This window comes from Emys orbicularis, chromosome 1 (assembly GCF_028017835.1).
Source record: "Emys orbicularis isolate rEmyOrb1 chromosome 1, rEmyOrb1.hap1, whole genome shotgun sequence".
Classification (NCBI taxonomy): Eukaryota; Metazoa; Chordata; order Testudines; family Emydidae; genus Emys; species Emys orbicularis.
In genome coordinates, this window is record NC_088683.1 from 341958716 (window position 1) to 341978449 (window position 19734).

Here is a 19734-nt window from a genome sequence, read left to right on the forward strand (position 1 = left end):
TCCTGAAAAGCAGCATCTCCCTCCCTCTCCTTCTTTGCCTCTCTCCTATTTGCCCCCTGTTCTGTTATCTACCTTGCTTGTTCCCCCTAGGTTGCCTCTGTCCCTCCTCTTCTGCTCTTTCCTACTTTGGCCTCCCTTGTCTCTCTGTTCCTTCTTGCCTCTTCCCTATATTGCATGGTCTCTGGATGGTCCTTCTCTCTCTCCTTCCCCTTGCCCCACTCTTTCCCGTGAATTTTCCATCTCTCTACCACCAGGATATTTGCCTCTTCCCTCACACCTCTGGTTTCCATTCTTTTGCCCCTTCCCTCTTTTTCCTGGGGATCCCCTTATTCCTCCATTAAACTGTACAGGCTCCTTGCCTATGCAGTACCCCTTATTTTTCTCCCTTGCCCCATTACCCTAGTCTGTGTCCAGTTCCTCTCTTCTCTACCCTCGGATCTCACCAGCTTCTCTTTCCCCCCACTCTAGCATTCCTCCAGTCCCTCTCAGGTGAGTAAAGCGTCAGGTGAGAGGGACTGTACAGCTGATGCTGTCATTGCTGTATGTATGTGTGAAGAGGGATGTGTTGGTGAGCATGGGAGCTGAAGCCAGATCACATAGTATTGGGATAACTATGTCAGCTATGGGTGTGATATTTTACTGAAATAGCTATACCAGTATAACTATAGTGTGGACACAGTTATACCAGTATAAAGGTGTCTTATATCACTATTGCTTATTCCCCAGGCCCCTTCCCATATGGGAAAAAGCTCTACTGGGATAAGCATGTTATATGGCTATAACTGCATCCACACTAGGGGAAATGTGCTACTTTAACTATACTGCTACAATTTTTCTATGTAAACAAGGCCTTAGTACAAGATTATTTGCCCAATATGTTAATTTGAGGTAAAAAAACATCAATAAACCTGAGTGGCTGATCTGTACCTGCCAATGCCTGCAAATAGACAGGTTTGGCAATCAAGCCTTTACACATTCAACACCTTCTAGCTGGAGCGCTCTGTCATTAGAGCTGATCAGGTGCCAATACAGATGGCTTTATTATTTTATTGTACAAAATATAATACATGGGCTATATTGTGGTACTTTGAGTTTGCTGGAACAAAATAATCGTAGGCTTGGTAACACATGGAGGTGCCTGCCCTGACCCACGTCTTCCAGAAAGAGAGATGTTGCTTTTCATTGGGGCTATCCTAAGGGAAAAAATATATGGAAACAGAAATTAGTACAGATTTTACTTGGCAGGGGATATTTTTAAACAGCCTTTGCCTCAGAATTCTAGCACATTTTATATTTGTAAGGAAGCAGGACGAGACAAAGAGAGCACAGTGTGTTGAAATCCACTGTGGAGCACTGCACACAGCACAACATGCGACCTTTGAGGGAAGGAGAGTAACAGTGGAGGTTGGGGAGGAAATAAATTGTACATACTGTGTATATCTGTGTGTAAGCCAACAATTTATGGGCCCCCCAAAAATGAGTTATTGGGGGATCGCTAATAGGTTTATCACAGAATCACATGCCCAGGCAGGAGGAGAGAGCTGCTACAGAAGAGCTGAAGCAAGTCCTGCCTGGAGTGCCCACTCCCCAGCCTGGTGAAGAGGAGCCCCACTTAACCACACAGTATGCAGAGAGTATGAACTCTGCATGCTCCCCCTGGCCCTAACAGCACTGTCCTGACAGACCTTATAAACTCTGTATGCCCCTGAGCTTGGCAGCTTTCTCCCCACTACAGAGTCTACAAATTCCTCAGGAAGAGAGCTGCTGGGCATAGTGAGAGTGCTATGCTGATAGCTGGGAGAGGACAGGCCCATTGGACTGAAGAGGCCCCTTGGGGATTGTAAGGGAAAAGAGAAACCTCACCAAGCTGCCCACTACCCTCCCAACATACAAAGAGGGAAATGACTGAGACCTCATCCCAACCTCGTATCTCCCCAACGGGAGATGTGCAGAGGAAGGGGGTTACTGCAGTCCAAGACCTGAAGAAAAATCTGAATCCCATGAAGACAGGAGAGCAAGTGTGACTCAGGATCCACATAGAGCTATTGAGATCCACCCACCAACATGAATAAAAAGTAAGTATTCTGCATCTTCAAGCAAGGTCCTTAGCACATGAGCTTAAGGTGGCTCAACAAAGCAGCACTCAGCAGCTTTCCTATGTAAGGTCTGCAACCTAGTGCCCTGCTACTTGCTGAAGGAAAAGAAGGGGTTGGTTGAAATGTTAAAAAATATTATAAAACAGTGTCATCCTAATGTTGTAAAATGAGGTGTTACAGTTGAAATCTACTGATTACTGTCTCTTACTTCTTATTCCTCCGTGCCTGGAATAGTACTTGGGCTGTGAAAGTAAACTGTTTCTGTTCTGTGATGCTGGCTTCAAGCCTCCCACGGAGAAATTTCTTCTCACACTCCATATTCCTTCCAGAGCCACTGTTAATAATTTATTAGAATAATACCATTAAAACTGATCATTCTAGCTTGGGTTGTTTTACTTTTCACCTAGGCTGCTGTAAAAGAATTAATATAAACCACTTTTAAAATAAATATCTTTGGTCAACGTTATGAACAGAAACAACATAATATACTACAGACGAACACTACACAAAAGATATAGCACACAATTAACTTAATATACTTTATTTTTCTAACATTTTGGATCAACAGTTATTGAATTTAAGGTTTTCATTAACTCCTTTCCCAAACAACACCAAGAGAAGCTCTACAAACTCATCCTCCAAGAACCCACACCAGGGACCTTCTACCAGCCACAGCACTCTTACTAAGGAATATAGGGACTCATAGAAACCATCCTCAAACCACTCACCACACAAAGACCCAGCTTCCCCCAGGACATAATGAACTTCCTCCACAAACGCTGCAACATTAACAACTTCTGTCAATACACCATCCTTGCCACCATAGTTGTCACTTCCCTTTATGTCAACATCCCTCACAAGGTCAACATAGCTATTTGCCTCAAATATTTACAAGACAAGGGACGACTCTGGGCTATCCACCCCAAGCACATCACTAAACTCATCATTGTCATCCATAACAATTTTACATTCAACAACAAACACTTTGTCCAAACCCTGGGAACAGCCAGGGGTACGAGGACAGCTCCCCAATATGCCAACCTCTTCATGGGCCACCTTGAAGAAGAATTTCTGGACAAATGCACTACAAACCAATGATACACCTGAGATACACTGAGGATATTTTCATCCTCTGAAGAGATAACTTAAACTCCCTCATAGATTTCCACCACAACTTCAACAGCCATCACCAGTCCACTAAACTCTCTCTAGAACACTCCCTACCAGCATCAACTTCCTAGACACCACGATCAGCTTCTACAATGGAACCCTACAGATAACTATATACAAGAAACCCACAGATCACCACATCTACCTTCATAGATCCACAAAAAGAACAGGAGTACTTGTGGCACCTTACAGTAACCACCCCAAACACACCAAGAAGTCTGTTATCTACAGCCAGGCACTCAGATACCACAGAATATGTTCTGAGGAGAAAGTCTGGGATATTCTCCTTAAAACACTCAAAACTACCTTCACCAACCATGGACACTCCACCAGAGAAGTAGATTGCATCAGGGAATGGGCCTCCCAAATACCCCAAGAGAATCTGCTCAATACAAAAATAAAATCCCTTCTGACCGCATACCATTAGTTGTCACCTACCACCCCACACTGGAATCCACATGGGGTATAATAAGGCTAAGATTTTGTCATGGGTATTTTTAATAAAAGTCACAGACAGTATGCAGGCAATAAACAATAAATCACGGAAGCCCGAGCCCCCCAACCTGGCGCCGACAGCCTGAGCCCTGCTGTGCAGGGCTGAAGTTACGGAGGTCATGCAAAATCATGGAATCTGTGACCTCCATGACCAACTCATAGTCTTAGTGTATCATCAAACAACTACCAACCCATACTTGATGGGGATCCCATTGTGAAAGACAAACCAACTCAAAGTGGCACCAGACCCTGCCAGAACAACAGATGCAAAACCTGCAGACATATCTCCACTGCTACAATGATCAGCACCCCATACAAAACACCTTTCAAGATCCATGGTCCTACACATGCCTATCACATGTCGTGTCAGGGATGCTAGAAAAAATTGTATAGTGGGGGTGCTGAGAGCCATTGAACCAAACTGTAAATGATGGAAACCACTTCAAGCCAAGGGGTGCAGCAGCACCCCAAGTTCCAGCACCTATGTGTGGCATACCTCATCCAGTGTACTAAATGCCAAAATAGCAACTATGTGGGTGAAACCAGACAATCATTGTGCTCTGGAATGAACTTACACAGGAAAATGTTAAAAGACAACAACAAACCTTTTGTTAAAACACAAAAACGTCCAGTGGGTGAACTCTATATCTGACCTATCAACCCTCATCCTCAAAAGTAACCTGCACAGCACTTTCAAAAGACGAAGCTGGGAGCTCAAATTCATTACTCAACTAGACACCAAAAATTATGGATTGAACAGAGATGCTGGATTTATGGCTTATTACAATAATCTGTAACCCACTAACCCCTATCCTATGACTGCAGAGGTGTTAATGGGCCACTCTAGCTTGAATGGTCCCTTATACTATGGGCTAACTACCTATGCTAAACACTCTATTCCACCTGGCATTTTGCTGTGACTCTGGGAGTTCCTTTTCCAGACCTGAAGAAGAGTTCGGTGCGGCTTGATAGCTTGTCTCTCAGGACAAGTATACACTTAAAATGCTACAACAGTGCATCTGCACTGAATGCAGCTGCGCCACTGTAGCACTTTAATGAAGATGCTCTACACAGACAGGAGAGAGCTCTCCCGTCAGCATAGTTAATCCACCACCCTGAGAGGCGGTAGCTATGTCAGCAGGAGAAGCTCTCCCACCGACATAGTGCTGTCTACACCGAGGGTTAAATCAGTATAACTACGTCGCTCAGGGGAGTGGATTTTTCATACCCCTGAGCGATACAGTTATACCGATATTGGTCTGAAGTGCAGACCAGACCTCACCAACAGAAGTTGGTTCAATATAAGATATTACCTCACCCACCTTGTCTCCCTATTAAGGGTACCTTTCAATTCCAAGTGTGCTGATGATTTATGTTACAATAGAAACAGCCTTTCTATATCTTCTCCCATCTAAAGATAAAGTCTTTTTATCAAAGATGATTGCCCATCCAGCCCCCTGAAAAATCAAGAGCTTCTGCAGGAAATATCAGGATGAGAGTGTGCAGACAGGAACAAGGTTTTTAGACTGACATTAACTCAGGTACAAGCATATTTTAAAATAACAGAAAATTCAACTCTCCTTAAGATTGGAGAGATTTTTTAAAAGAAATAACTCATGTAGAAAGAGTTTTATTAATAGGAATTCAGACTGATTTTACCCTAGTACTGTGACGATATTAAAGAGCATGTTGTAATGATTAAAGAAAAAGCCTTTTGTGATACTATGTGTGAGGAGCAAGACACTATTACAATTAACTGTATAAGCCTATTAAAAGCTAAGGACCCAGTCCCATGTTATACTGTGCATTCATAGTTGAGAACTCTCAGTACTTTCCTGGATCAGATCCTCTAATGGTCTTGTGAGGATTTAAATGCATTTTACTAGCCCCTGCCTGTTGCGGAATCAGACAGATACCTCATTAATGTGTTTGTTCAAACAACCATTTACATAAGGGAAGCGAATGTGTCATATACACTTTATATATGGATTCCATTACAGAATGGATGGATGGACCTGGTAGATATGCTGTAAAAGCAGACTTCCTGGATGAACTAAGTATGTATGATAGATTCATCAAATAATTTTAAAACTAACATTTAAAACAAACAAAAATAACATTGGTTTTAATGTTTGTGCAAATGTTTGATTAAAATGTACTGTAGGTACAATCTTGCACCTGCAGGGAGATGGGCTGAATGACCTAGATGGCCTTTTCCGTCTCTAACATCAATGATTTTATGCTACCTAACATTTCACAGCTAGACAGCAATATTGCTAGATGACAGTGTGATTCTCACAGTCAGATGGAAAACATTCAAAATCTCACTAATGTATAAAAGGCAGGTTAAATGAGGCGTTGAAAAGGATTAAATAAAAATGTGGAAGAACAATAAAGAGGTTTATATTTATTATGTGGTGACTCAAAGTCCTGTAGGTGCAGATTCATTTACCTTCTAGAAACTGCTCTTGCATTCATTGTGAGTTTGGCCAAATCTGCAATTGCCCATTGGGCAGGAAAAAAACAGCCTGAGAGAACAGATTGCAAAAAGGAACTGTTTTAAGCTTCATTTACCAATAATCCTTCACATCAGCTACCAGTCAGATCTGCTGGGTTTAGCTGTAGGAATACATAGTCATGAAACAACTGTAATATAAAGGTTAAACAATAATTAAACAAGCAACAAAAAAATATGCTGAGATGCCTTTCAGTGTTGTCAATGGAGATTTCGAAAGCAATTTAATAATTAAAAGCCAGTTAGTGACATCAGCTAACAAAATGTTCCAAGAATGTTTCAGTGATTTCTGCCAAACACCCTCCTTCCTTATTCCCAATCTGGTATATTAGTATGGATCTTCTTAAACTGCAATGCAATGCGATCCTCTCATGCCTGGAGGGCAAAAACTTGCCTTCCTAGCCCACTCGAAACTCACTCTGACTTCAATAGGAACATTGGGTATGTATGCAAGATGTGCAAGATTCGGATCTTGAGTCTGCAAATTAGTGGTCTCACCCTCTTTGTCCACAGACCATTGTAATGTTGCATAATAATAAGGACTTGGTAGGAGTCAGGAACTCTTGCCCCAAAGCCTCCATTCAGGGTGGAGGAAGTATGGTTGTTCTTCACAGAAAGGGAATTTTGGGTATATTGGGAACACACAAGATTAATGTTTAGCAATCAAACTGTATGGTAGAAGAGTTGAAAACATAGCCTCCCATGTCTTCACTGGAAAAAAGGTTGTGTTTTTATGCTGCGATAGCCATGAATGTAAAATCCTAGTGGTTTTTAATTCAATATAGCTAGTTCCCAAGGGACTTGAGTAGCTATATTAGTATAGCTATAGGTAAAACTACCTATGTCATGTCTCATAGTTTTCTCAGTGTAAAAAACACACCTTTTTTGCAGTGAAGATAAAACCTGAGTTACAGTGAATCTAGAAGAGTGGGAAGATGGAAAATACTTCTTAGACTTACCTCTGAATTTAGCTTTTGGTCACATACAAGCTTGGCAGAATTAGATTTTTTTTTAAATAATTTTGATGGATAATATCAATATTTGTTTTTAACCATGTTTTTATTTTTACTGATTTGAATGTTTACAGTTGCAGGAAATCCTGGGCCCCAAATTTCCTGGTGCCCTACGCAGCTGCGTAGTTTGCATATGGGTAAGGATGGCCCTGACTGTACACTTTGTATTCTGTGTTATAATTGAAAACAATATTATTTGAAAATGAAGAAAAACATCCAAATATATTTATAATAAATTTAAATTGGTATTCGATTATTGTTTAACAGTGTGATTAAAACTGCAATTAATTGTAACTATTTTTTAATCTTGTGATTAATTGCAATTTTTTTTTAATCGTTTGACAGCCCTACTTTATAGGTGTTAAAAGACAAATTGTCAACATCGTATATCAAAATATTCAAAGTACATATTCTTAAATCAAACTCTAATAAGTTCTTTAACACCATTATCTTACTTTGCCTATAGGTAAATTTTGCTTATTATTAATGGAAATATTTTTCATCAGTTTCTGTATGTACAGTGCAATCAACATTTACGGATAAAAATCTAATCCTACAAAACCAAGTCATATATCAAAAGGAAAAGTACAGTATAACAGTAGCATAAGTGAAACCTATCCAGAAAATGACTATTACAGAAGCACCCTCTTTATGTGATATACAATCATTCGACAGGATGCTACAGAAGAAACAGTAGCCTTGTTTGTGCAGGACAATTTTAGTTTCAAATGATGGGATTTGGGAAACTCTGTTAATAGATTCAGGCAGACACAAATCAAGACTGGAGAGATCTTAAAGAATAAAATAGCCACAAGGATATGTTTTTGAACATGTGACTTAAAAACAGACGGATCATATGTTCTTAAAATGATTTTAACTAGGTATAGACTGGAGCATATTAATTGAAGAAAATGATACTCAAGGTATGTTTTGAGACCTGGTATAGGATTTATTTAAACTCACTCTGGGTCTTATCCAGAAAGTACCCTTGGGACCATGCAAGCCCTAAAAAGTTGCTGCAGATCCTGGTTCTGTAGCAGTCTGATTTGCTCAATGGAAAGACTGAAATGTCCTGGAAACCGATACATTAAAAATAACATTTATATCCCAAGTGGCAAGTTGCAGAGCTGACTGGGAAGCAGAGATCTCTTTGCCTCTTGTAGTCTAGGTGTCATATTTTAAAACACTCTTCTGCCCCTTGCGATTACACGTCAAATGGGAATTCAAGAGTAGCATAAACCTCTTGAATGACCACAAGCAAATCAGACAAGTTCCTAAATCCATGGTCTCAGTGGCTGCAATTTAATTTAATAAAATATGGAGTTAGAAATATGCTGAACTCAGTGTTTAAGAAATAAAGGTAAAGAGCTATTTTCTCGTAACAGGTATATTTGCGATAAGAAAATTTGATAAATATCAGATTACTGAACCACATGGTCTTTTCCAGGTTCTACATTGCTATAATGTCAAGCTGATGAATTGCTTGGACTTCTATGTGCTCTGTATGTTCCCCAAGTTTTAGAATGATGAAACAAATAACGGGCCATAAGGATTTCTCCAAGTTCTGTACATTCCCATAAGGATGATAATCAACATCATGGTTTTGCTTTAATGAACTGACCCGGTTTTCAGCATACTCTCTCATCAGCATTTTAAGTTTCATTTCCCAAACAAACACTTCTCATGTTCTGACTATAGAGATTACCTGCAGCTGGATGTTTAATTTGGCATCCATCTCTCCGAAAATAAAGCTCTTCTTCAAGTACTTCCTTAACTCTCTTAGGTGGCTCAACATATACAAATTTCTTCCCTGTTTGCAAAACATATTGCAAAAAATTGGTTACTTTAAAGCCCCAAACTGTTAATGTACATCTTGTTTGATCCTGCTCTATTGGTGTTTTTAATACCCCCTCCCACTTCTCATCATTTAGAGATATCCAGTGGTATGCAGTCAGGCCTAGATATTCCAAGCTTGGGTGGTACTGTGGCTCCCAATATTATGGCCATAGGGGAACTGTTTGCAAACCTTTGCAGGGTTCAGAAAGTGCAAGACTGTGCTTGGATTCACTGAACCACCGTGACATGGCACTACAACTTTTGAGACTATGGTACAGTATATCTACACTGCAAACAGCAGCCTGTGGCAGTGAGCCTTGGAGTCCGGGATCTACACACTCAGGCTCGTGGGGCTCATGCTACAATGCTAAAAACAGCTGTGTAGACATTGCAGCTTGTGCTAGAGCCCCTACCCGGTTGCTCCCCAGGGCCTCCGTGAGCTGCAATTATTTTTAGCACTCGACGATCCAGTCTGTAGACCTGGGCTCTGAGACTTGCTGTCACGGGCTGCCATTTGCAGCGTACATGTACCATGACCCCATGATGTTGTTCCAGCACATGAAGAACCCAGGGGAATGGCAGTGCAGGAGGATGGAGCCCACTGAGATACCCAGCATAAATGGACAGGTCACACCCCTACCCAAGGAAAAGACAGTGTCCTCGGCAGGGTGGGGATGTCTGAGACTCCCTGGGGAAAGCTACTGTTCACTACAGGGTGGGGATGGGGTAGGAAAAGACCCATAGGAGGAAGGGTGAAGGGGCAGCAGAGACTACACAGGAATAGTGTGGTGACCTTCAGGGAGATGTGGGGAGACTCCCCCAAGGAAAGGCACTGCAGGAAAGGATGAGCTGGGAAGGGGGGAGACCACTAGGACAGTGGTCTTCAATCTTTTTTCATGTGCAGACCCCTAAAAAATTTCAAATGGAGGTGCGGACCCCTTTGAAAATCTATTGTCTGTATATATAGTTGAACAGATTCAGTCACTTTTCAGTCTAAGTCTTTCATGGAATCCTTAAACATAGTCTGTGTACCATCAGGGGTTCATGGATCAAAGGTTGAGAACTACTACACCAGGGAAAGGATAGTGATTCCTGGAGAGTGATGGGGTGTTTCAAACACCGTGTTTGGGACCCATGGGGAGGCAGTGTCACCCACAATGAGGACTGGAGATGGGGTGAGACACCCCCCCCCCACAGGAGAGGGCTGGGGTGACACCACCAGAGCCAAGGCTGTGCCAACTACTGGGGAATGGATGGGGAGATGGGACCCCACGGCAGAGCAGTCCCACTTGAAGGGGGATGGATGGTGAGATGGGATTCCGGGGCAGGACAGTGCCCCTGCAGGGGGATGGACGGCAGCCGCATGGGACACCCCAGGGCTGGGGGTGGATGGGAGCTGGGACCCCAGGGCAGGGCAGTGCCCCTGCAGGGGGATAGATGGGAGCTGGGACCCCAGGGCAGGGGTGGATGGGAGCTGGGACCCCAGGGCAGGGCAGGGCAGGGCCCCTTTGCAGGGGGGACGGACGGGGGCCGGGACGCCCCAGGGCTGGGTGGCGGGGCCATGGGACTCCAAGGTCGGGGGGTGGCGGGGCGACCCCATCACTCACAGGGCTGGCCGCAGTGGCCGCTCCCCGCCGGCTCCGCACAGACGCGGTTTCCCGCTTCCCCGGCCGCCGGCTCCTGCTGCTGCTCCCCGGCCGCCTCCCTCATGCCGCCGCCTCTGCCGGCCGCGCCCAACCCGGCTGCGGGACGCGTCGGCCGGTTGCCATAGGAGCTCGGGGCGGGGGAGGGAGGAGCGGCAGCCCCGGGGACAGCAGCGCGGCAGGGCCTGGGGGCGCGGCTCGGGCGCCGCTGGGCCCCTGGGCAGAGGCGCGGGGAGACGGGCCGAGCAGCCCGCAGGGCGCCGCCCGGGTGACTGGGGGAGCGGATGGGGAGGCGAAGGTTCCTGGCCCTGCGCGGGCGGGCGGGCGCCGCTCTCCCCTCGCGGTCTGTTACGGCGTAACCAGCCTGGCTCCCCCGGGGTCTCTCTAAGCGAGGCTGCTACAAGCCAGAGTCACCTCCCCGACCCGGCCCCTGCCCGAGGTAGGTGGGGAAGGGAGGCCAAGAGCGTGGCTCAAGTTCAGCCAGTGGTAAACCAAGCAACGTAACATGAGTCCTGACGCCTGCTCCCCTGCTTCGCCCGCCCCATGGCCACCTGAAGTAGTGACAGGGGCAGCAGGAGCTATGGAAAACACCAGTTCCAGCCTCTTCCTTTGGCTGTTTAGACCAGTGGTTCTCAAACTTTTGTACTGGTGACCCTTTTCACATAGCAAGCCTCTGAGTGCGACACCCCCCCCCCTTATAAATTAAAAACACTTTTAGATATATCTAACACCATTATAAATGCTGGAGGCAAAGCGGGGTTTGGGGTAGAGGCTGACAGCTGGCAACCCGCCATGTAATAACCTCGTGACCCCCTGAGGGGTCGCGACCTCCAGTTTGAGAACCCCTGTTTTAGACTGTACATTCTTCGGGGCAGGGATTGGGTCTTCCCCTGCCTTTGGAAAGTCCCTAGCACATTTGAGGCACTATTGCAATCTAAAGAAATAATAATTTGGGTAAAATAAATTAATTAAACGCATGCCTCCTCCTGGCTACAGCACAGGAACAAATCTACATGGACACACCCCCAGAGCCCCGACCAGGGGTATTCTATCTGCTACCCCAGATCCATAAACCTGGAAACCCTGTACGCCCCATCATATCAGGCATTGGCACTCTTACAGCAGGATTATCTGGCTATTTGGACTCTCTCCTCAGACCCTACGCTACCAGCACTCCCAGCTATCTTCAAGACACCACCGACTTCCTGAGGAAACTACAATGCATTGGTGATCTTCCTGAAAACACCATCCTGGCCACCATGGATGTAGAAGCACTTTACACCAATATTCCACATGAGGATGGACTACAAGCTGTCAGGAACAGTATCCCTGATGAGGCCACAGCATGGCTGGTGGCTGAGCTTTGTGACTTTGTCCTCACCCACAACCATTTCAGATTTGGGGACAACTTATACCTTCAAGTCAGTGGCACTGCTATGGGTACCCACATGGCCCCACAGTATGCCAACATTTTTATGGTTGAATTAGAACAACGCTTCCTCAGCTCTCGTCCCCTAGCGCCCCTCCTCTACTTGCGCTACATTGATGACATCTTCATCATATGGACCCACGGAAAGGAGGCCCTTGAAGAATTCCACCTGGATTTCAACAATTTCCACCCCACCATCAACCTCAGCCTGGACCAGTCCACACAAGAGATCCACTTCCTGGACACTACAGTGCAAATAAGTGATGGTCACATAAACACCACCCTATACCGGAAACCTACTGACCACTATACTTACCTACATGCCTCCAGCTTCCATCCAGGACACATCACATGATCCATTGTCTATAGCCAAGCCCTAAGATACAACCGAATTTGTTCCAATCCCTCAGACAGAGACAAACACCTACAAGATCTTTATCAAGTATTCTTAAAGCTACAATACCCACCTGGGGAAGTGAGGAAACAGATTGACAGAGCGAGACGGGTACCCAGAAATCACCTACTACAGGACAGGCCCAACAAGGAAAATAACAGAACACCACTGGCCATCACGTACAGCCCCCAACTAAAACCTCTCCAGCGCATTATCAACAATCTACAACCCATCCTGGAAAACGATTCCTCACTCTCACAGACCTTGGGAGGCAGGCCAGTCCTCGCTTACAGACAACCCACCAACCTGAAGCAAATACTCACCAGCAACTACACACCACACCACAGAAACACCAACCCAGGAACCAATCTCTGTAGCAAACCTCATTGCCTACTCTGTCCCCATATCTACTCTAGCGACACCATCAGAGGACCCAACCACATCAGCCACACCATCAAGGGCTCATTCACCTGCATGTCTACTAATGTTATATATGCCATCATGTGCTAGCAGTGCCCCTCTGCCATGTACATTGGCCAAACCGGATAGTCCCTACGTAAAAGAATAAATGGACACAAATCGGACATCAGGAATGGTAACATACAAAAGCCAGTAGGTGAACACTTCAACCTCCCTGGACATTCTATAACAGATTTAAAAGTAACTATTCTTGAACAAAAAAACTTCAGAAACAGACTTCAAAGAGAAACAGCAGAACTAAAATTCATTTGCAAATTTAACACCATTAATTTGGGCTTGAATAGGGACTGGGAGTGGCTGGCTCATTACAAAAGCAGCTTTGCCTCTCCTGGAATTGACACCTCCTCATCTATTATTGGGAGTGGACTACATCCACCCTGATCAAATTGGCCCTGTCAACACTGGTTCTCCACCTGTGAGGTCCTCCCTTCTCTTCATATGTCATTATATAATGCCTGCATCTGTAACTTTCACTCCATGCATCTGAAGAAGTGAGGTATTTTACCCACGAAAGCTTATGCCCAAATAAATCTGTTAGTCTTTAAGGTGCCACCGGACTCCTTGTTGTTTTTGTGGATACAGACTAACACGGCTGCCCCCGATACTCCTCCTTTCCTGTCCCACTTTTTAGGTCTTCCACACATTTTATAGGCCAGGTAAAGGTAGTTGGGTAAACTGCCTTTTTTACCAGATTGCACTGTTTGTCCTATTGCTGGGATTGGTTCTAGCTCAAGGCTAGGAACATCCAGTTTCTGTGGCTTATGGCAAACTATGTAATAATTCTTTGCAGCCTTATAAACCGGCTGTGGGTGGCCACTATAATTAAAAGTGGGTGTGGGTTTTTATCTGTTACTGTATCTGAAAGGTTTGTGCAAGTCAGTATATTGGACATGGAGTATGCACATTGCACTAATTAACCTTTTCTTTGCCACATCTCTACATGGTGCTAGTGTTATGGGGGGAGGGATAGCTCAGTGGTTTAAGTACTGGCCTGCTAAACCTAGGGTTGTGAGTTCAATCCTTGAGGGGGCCACTTAGGGATCTGGGGCAAAATCAGTACTTGGTCCTGCTAGTGAAGGCAGGGGGCTGGACTCAATGACCTTTCAAAGTCCCTTCCAGTTCTAGGAGATAGGATATCTCCATTTATTTATTTAAAAGAGAGGACCTACAGAAAATATATCACAGTAACAAAACAAAAAAATGCTATGTAGGTTGGCTGTTGTAGATTTATAGTGTAGGAAGAATGTCTGATTTCAATAATAATAAAGTTTGCAAACTGTATAAGATTAAACATCTTGAAATGTATTCCATTCATAAAAATAAAGCACAGAGCTTTGCCTCTTCTTGTTTAGCGGATGTTTTATTTTTTCTAGATTTGAGGGGGAAAAATGTTGGTATTTATTGTAGTACATAGAGAATGCCACTAGATGGAGGTAGGATTGCAAAGATTGATGATCTGATGCTGGTCCGGTAGAAAATTGTGAGTTTTGCTAGTCACATCAATTGGAGCAGCCTCAAGGAGACCCAGGGTATGTCTACACTACGAGAGTAGTTCGATTTTACTTAAATCGAATATGTGGAATCGATATTACAAAGTCGAAAGTGTGTGTCCAGACTTCGAATTTTGAAGAAGCTGAAATTAAAGCTTGTTTTATGAATACAGTACCTAGTTGTATGGATGCAGAGAACTGGGGCCAGAGTTTGTAATCAGTAAGGAGTCATATATAAGGAATGATGATTTTGAAAACCTGGGCTTCTCTACACTTATCATTTTTAGTTGTGTTTTAACATGTTAACCTGTGCTAACACATTTGTAAATTCTAGTGTAAATCCTAGCCTAGGCTTTGAGTTAAGCTTGATTAGCAGTATATGTCTTTGTCCTGGAACAAATGTTCGTTCAGCATCTAGCATTTACAATCATATTAATAAAAGTATTAAAACACCACTAAAAATGAAAATATAGACAACACCCATGTTACTATCATGTTTGCATCTCTGTTACTCTGTGTGATACTGGTGTAGTTTGGACTCAAGGGTTTCATTCACTTTCTGCAGACATGCTACAAATAGAATTTCCGAACAATGTGATGATTAAAAACCAGGATTGTACTTTGAAATTTCACTTTTCAATTGCAGTTCTGTACATTATAATAGAAGTGCTTAGTAATACTACTTTTGTAATACTTTTCATCTCAAACTAATTTACAAAGGAAGGCAAGTCTCCAAAGTACAGAGAGGTGAAGCGTCTACACCAGGGATCGGCAACCTTTGGCACGCGGCCTGCCAGGGTAAGTACCCTGGCGGGCCAGGCCGGTTTGTTTACCTGCCGCGTCCGCAGGTTCAGCCAATCGCGGCTTCCACTGGTCGCGGTTCGCTGCTCCAGGCCAATGGGGGCAGTGGGAAGCGGCGGCCAGAACATCCCTTGGCCTGCGCCGCTTCCCGCCACCCCCATTCCACCTAACGAAGAGAGGGAAAAGCATCTTCGCAAGCAGGCTGGCTAACCTAGTGAGAAGGGTTTTAAACTAGGTTCACAGGGGGAAGGAGACCAAAGTCCTGAGGTAAGTGGGGAAGTGGGATACCGGAAGAAAGTACAAGCAGGAGAGCGCAAGAGGGGAGGACTCCTGCCTCATGCTGAGAAAGCAGACGATCAGCGAGTTATCTTAAGTGCCTATACACAAATGCAAGAAGCCTGGGAAACAAGCAGGGAGAACTGGAAGTCCTGGCACAGTCAAGGAATTATGATGTGATTGGAATAACAGAGACTTGGTGGGATAACTCACATGACTGGAGTACTGTCATGGATGGATATAAACTGTTCAGGAAGGACAGGCAGGGCAGAAAAGGTCGGGGAGTTGCATTGTATGTAAGAGAGCAGTATGACTGTTCAGAGCTCCCGTATGAAACTGCAGAAAAACCTGAGAGTCTCTGGATTAAGTTTAGAAGTGTGAGCAACAAGGGTGATGTCGTGGTGGGAGTCTGCTATAGACCACCAGACCAGGGGGATGAGGTGGACGAGGCTTTCTTCTGGCAACTAACAGAAGTTACTAGATCACAGGCCCTGGTTCTCATGGGAGACTTCAATCACCCTGATATCTGCTGGAAGAGCAATACAGCGGTGCACAGACAATCCAGGAAGTTTTTGGAAAGTGTAGGGGACAATTTCCTGGTGCAAGTGCTCGAGGACCCAACTAGGGGCAGAGCTCTTCTTGACCTGCTGCTCACAAACAGGGAAGAATTAGTAGGGGAAGCAAAAGTGGAAGGGAACGTGGGAGGCAGTGACCATGAGATGGTCGAGTTCAGGATCCTGACACAAGGAAGAAAGTCGAGCAGCAGAATACGGACCCTGGACTTCAGAAAAGCAGACTTTGACTCCCCCAGGGAACTGATGGGCAGGATCCCCTGGGAGAATAACATGAGGGGGAAAGGAGTCCAGGAGAGTTGGCTGTATTTTAAAGAATCCTTATTGAGGTTGCAAGAACAAAACATCCCAATGTGTAGAAAATAGTAAATATGGCAGGCGACCAACTTGGCTTAACAGTGAAATCCTTGCTAATCTTAAACACAAAAAAGAAGCTTACAAGAAGTGGAAGATTGGACAAATGACCAGGGAGGAGTATAAAAATATTGCTCAGGCATGTGGGAGTGAAATCAGGAAGGCCAAATCACACTTGGGGTATGTCTACACTACGAGAGTAGTTCGATTTTACTTAAATCGAATCTGTGGAATCGATATTACAAAGTCGAACGTGTGTATCCACACTAAGGACAGTAATTCGACTTTGTGAGTCCACACTAATGGGGCAAGCGTCGACATTGGAAGCGGTGCACTGTGGGTAGCTATCCCACAGTTCCCGCAGTCCCCGCTGCCCATTGGAATTCTGGGTCGAGCCCACAATGCCTTCTGGGGAAAAAAATGTGTCGAGGGTGGTTTTGGGTAACTGTCGTCATCCAACCGTCACTCCCGCCATCCCTCCCTGAAAGCGCCGGCGGGCAATCAGTTCGCGCACTTTTCTGGTCAGTGACAGCGCGGACGCCACAGCACTGCGAGCATGGAGCCCGCTGCGACCATCGCTGCAGTTATGGCCGTTGTCAACACCTCGCACCTTATCATCCACCTTTCCCAGAGGCAGATGCTGAGAAATCGGGCGAGGAGGCTACGGCAGCGCGGTGAGGAGCTGAAGTCTGAGAGTGGCACAGACCTGTCACAAAGCACGGGACCCCGCACCAAGGACATCATGGTGGCAATGGGTCATGTTGATGCTGTGGAACGGCGATTCTGGGCCCGGGAAACAAGCACGGACTGGTGGGACCGCATAGTGCTGCAGGTCTGGGATGAATCACAGTGGCTACGAAACTTTCGGATGCGGAAGGGGACTTTCCTGGAACTTTGTGAGTTGCTGTCCCCTGCCCTGAAGCGCAAGGACACCCGGATGCGAGCAGCCTTGAGTGTCCAGAAGCGAGTGGCCATAGCCCTCTGGAAGCTTGCAACGCCAGACAGCTACCGGTCAGTCGCGAACCACTTTGGCGTGGGCAAATCTACCGTGGGGGTTGTTGTTATGCAAGTAGCCAACGCAATCGTTGAGGTACTGCTGTCAAAGGTAGTGACCCTGGGAAACGTGCAGGTCATCATAGATGGCTTCGCCGCGATGGGATTCCCAAACTGCGGTGGGGCTATAGATGGAACTCACATCCCTATCCTGGGACCGGACCACCAGGCCAGCCAGTACATTAACCGAAAGGGCTACTTTTCAATGGTGCTGCAAGCACTGGTGGACCATAGGGGACGTTTTACAAACCTCAACGTCGGATGGCCGGGCAAGGTTCATGACGCTCGTGTTTGCAGGAACTCTGGTCTGTTTAGACGGCTGCAGGAAGGTATTTACTTCCCGGACCACAAAATAACTGTTGGGGATGTGGAGATACCTATACTTGCATCTGAAGTACTTGCATCTGAAGAAGTGAGGTTCTTACCCACGAAAGCTTATGCTCCCAATACTTCTGTTAGTCTTAAAGGTGTCACAGGACCCTCTGTTGCTTTTTACAGATTCAGACTAACACGGCTACCCCTCTGATACGAGATACCTATAGTGATCCTCGGGGACCCAGCCTACCCGCTAATGCCCTGGCTCATGAAGCCCTATACAGGCGCCCTGGACAGTGAAAAAGAACTCTTCAACTACCGTCTGAGCAAGTGCAGAATGGTGGTGGAGTGTGCTTTTGGACGTCTCAAGGGGAGATGGAGAAGCTTACTGACTCGCTCTGATCTCAGCGAAACCAATATCCCCATTGTTATTGCAGCTTGCTGTGTGCTCCACAATCTCTGTGAGAGCAAGGGGGAGACCTTTATGGCGGGGTGGGAGGTTGAGGCAAATAGCCTGGCTGCTGATTACGCCCAGCCAGACAGCCGTGCTATTAGAAGAGCCCAGCGGGACGTGCTGTGCATCCGGGAGGCTTTGAAAGCTAGGTTCCACAGTGAGCAGGGTAACCTGTGACTATTAAGTTTGTTTACAGAGAAGCTGAACCTGCCCCCGTTTCTTTACCCAGTGAATGTTCACTATCCTCTCCAGTTACATACCCCGTTCACCCCCTTCCAACACACGTTTAAAAATAAAATCACTGGAAATTTGTTAATGAACACAGTTGTCTTTATTACTGTTTTCGCGGTAAAGTGTTGAAACTGGGACGCAGACTGTGGTGGGGAGCGGGTGTAGTGTAGTGATGCAAAGGACGCTTCTAAACTCGAGGAATGACAGGCTCCGCACTGGTGGACTGGTTGTTTCAACGGAGCCTGCCACCCCTCCTGTTCGGGACTCTGTGTGTGGGGGCTATGTGACTTTGTGGCAGGGGGAGGACGGTTACAGATCCCCTGCTGCGGGGCTCTGTGATCCAGGATAAGGACCGCTGCATAAGATCTCTAACCGCCCTCCCCCGCCACAAAGTCACATAGCCCCCCACACCCACAGAACATGAAAACCACCTCCCAGACTGACCAGGGTGCCTAGTGACTGCAATGTGTGTGTGACCTGCTGCTGAACCTGCCCCCGTGTCTGTACCCTGGTAAAGGTGACTGTCCTGTCCAATTACCAACCCGCTTCCCCCCCTTCAAACAGACTCTCCTCAAAAAGAACATGATGGAAACAGTAATTAACAGGAACATATTTTTTATTAGCAACTACACAGTTAGGGGATGAAACTGGGACGGGGGCTTGGGTGAGGCGGGAAGGAAAGGACTTATCAAATTTTGGGGAATCACAGCCTTCTGCTCCTTGAGCAGTCTGCAGTGGTGGAGTGAGAGTTTTCACGGACTCTGCCGCCCCTCCTTCTTGGTACTTTTGGTGAGGGGGGTATGGGACTTTGTGGCGGGGGAGGGCGGTTAGAGATAGACTGCAGCGGGGCTCTGTCCTCCTGCCTCCGGTCCTGCAGAACATCCACAAGGCGCCGGAGCGTGTCCGTTTGCTCCCTCATTAGTCCAAGCAGCATTTGAGTCGCCTGCTGGTCTTCCTGCCGCCACCTCTCCTCCCGTTCAATGTGTGCTCGATGGATTTGGGACATATTCTCCCTCCACTGGGTCTGATGGGCTGCCTCGGCTCGGGAGCAGCCCATAAGTTCTGAGAACATGTCGTCCCGTGTCCTTTTCTTTCTACGCCTAATCTGCGCCAGCCT

General features: G+C 45.8%; 1 protein-coding gene across 1 annotated transcript; it reads right to left on the bottom strand.

Annotated features, from left to right (window-relative positions):
• Positions 1-1188: 1188 nt before the first annotated feature.
• C1H11orf97 (chromosome 1 C11orf97 homolog) lies at positions 1189-10835 on the bottom strand. The gene is made up of 4 exons (XM_065397619.1): positions 10733-10835; positions 8995-9099; positions 2305-2430; positions 1189-1193 (listed from the first exon to the last, which is right to left on the bottom strand). The coding sequence occupies exons 1-4, from the start codon at positions 10833-10835 to the stop codon at positions 1189-1191; spliced, it is 339 nt and encodes a 112-aa protein (XP_065253691.1).
• Positions 10836-19734: the final 8899 nt, after the last annotated feature.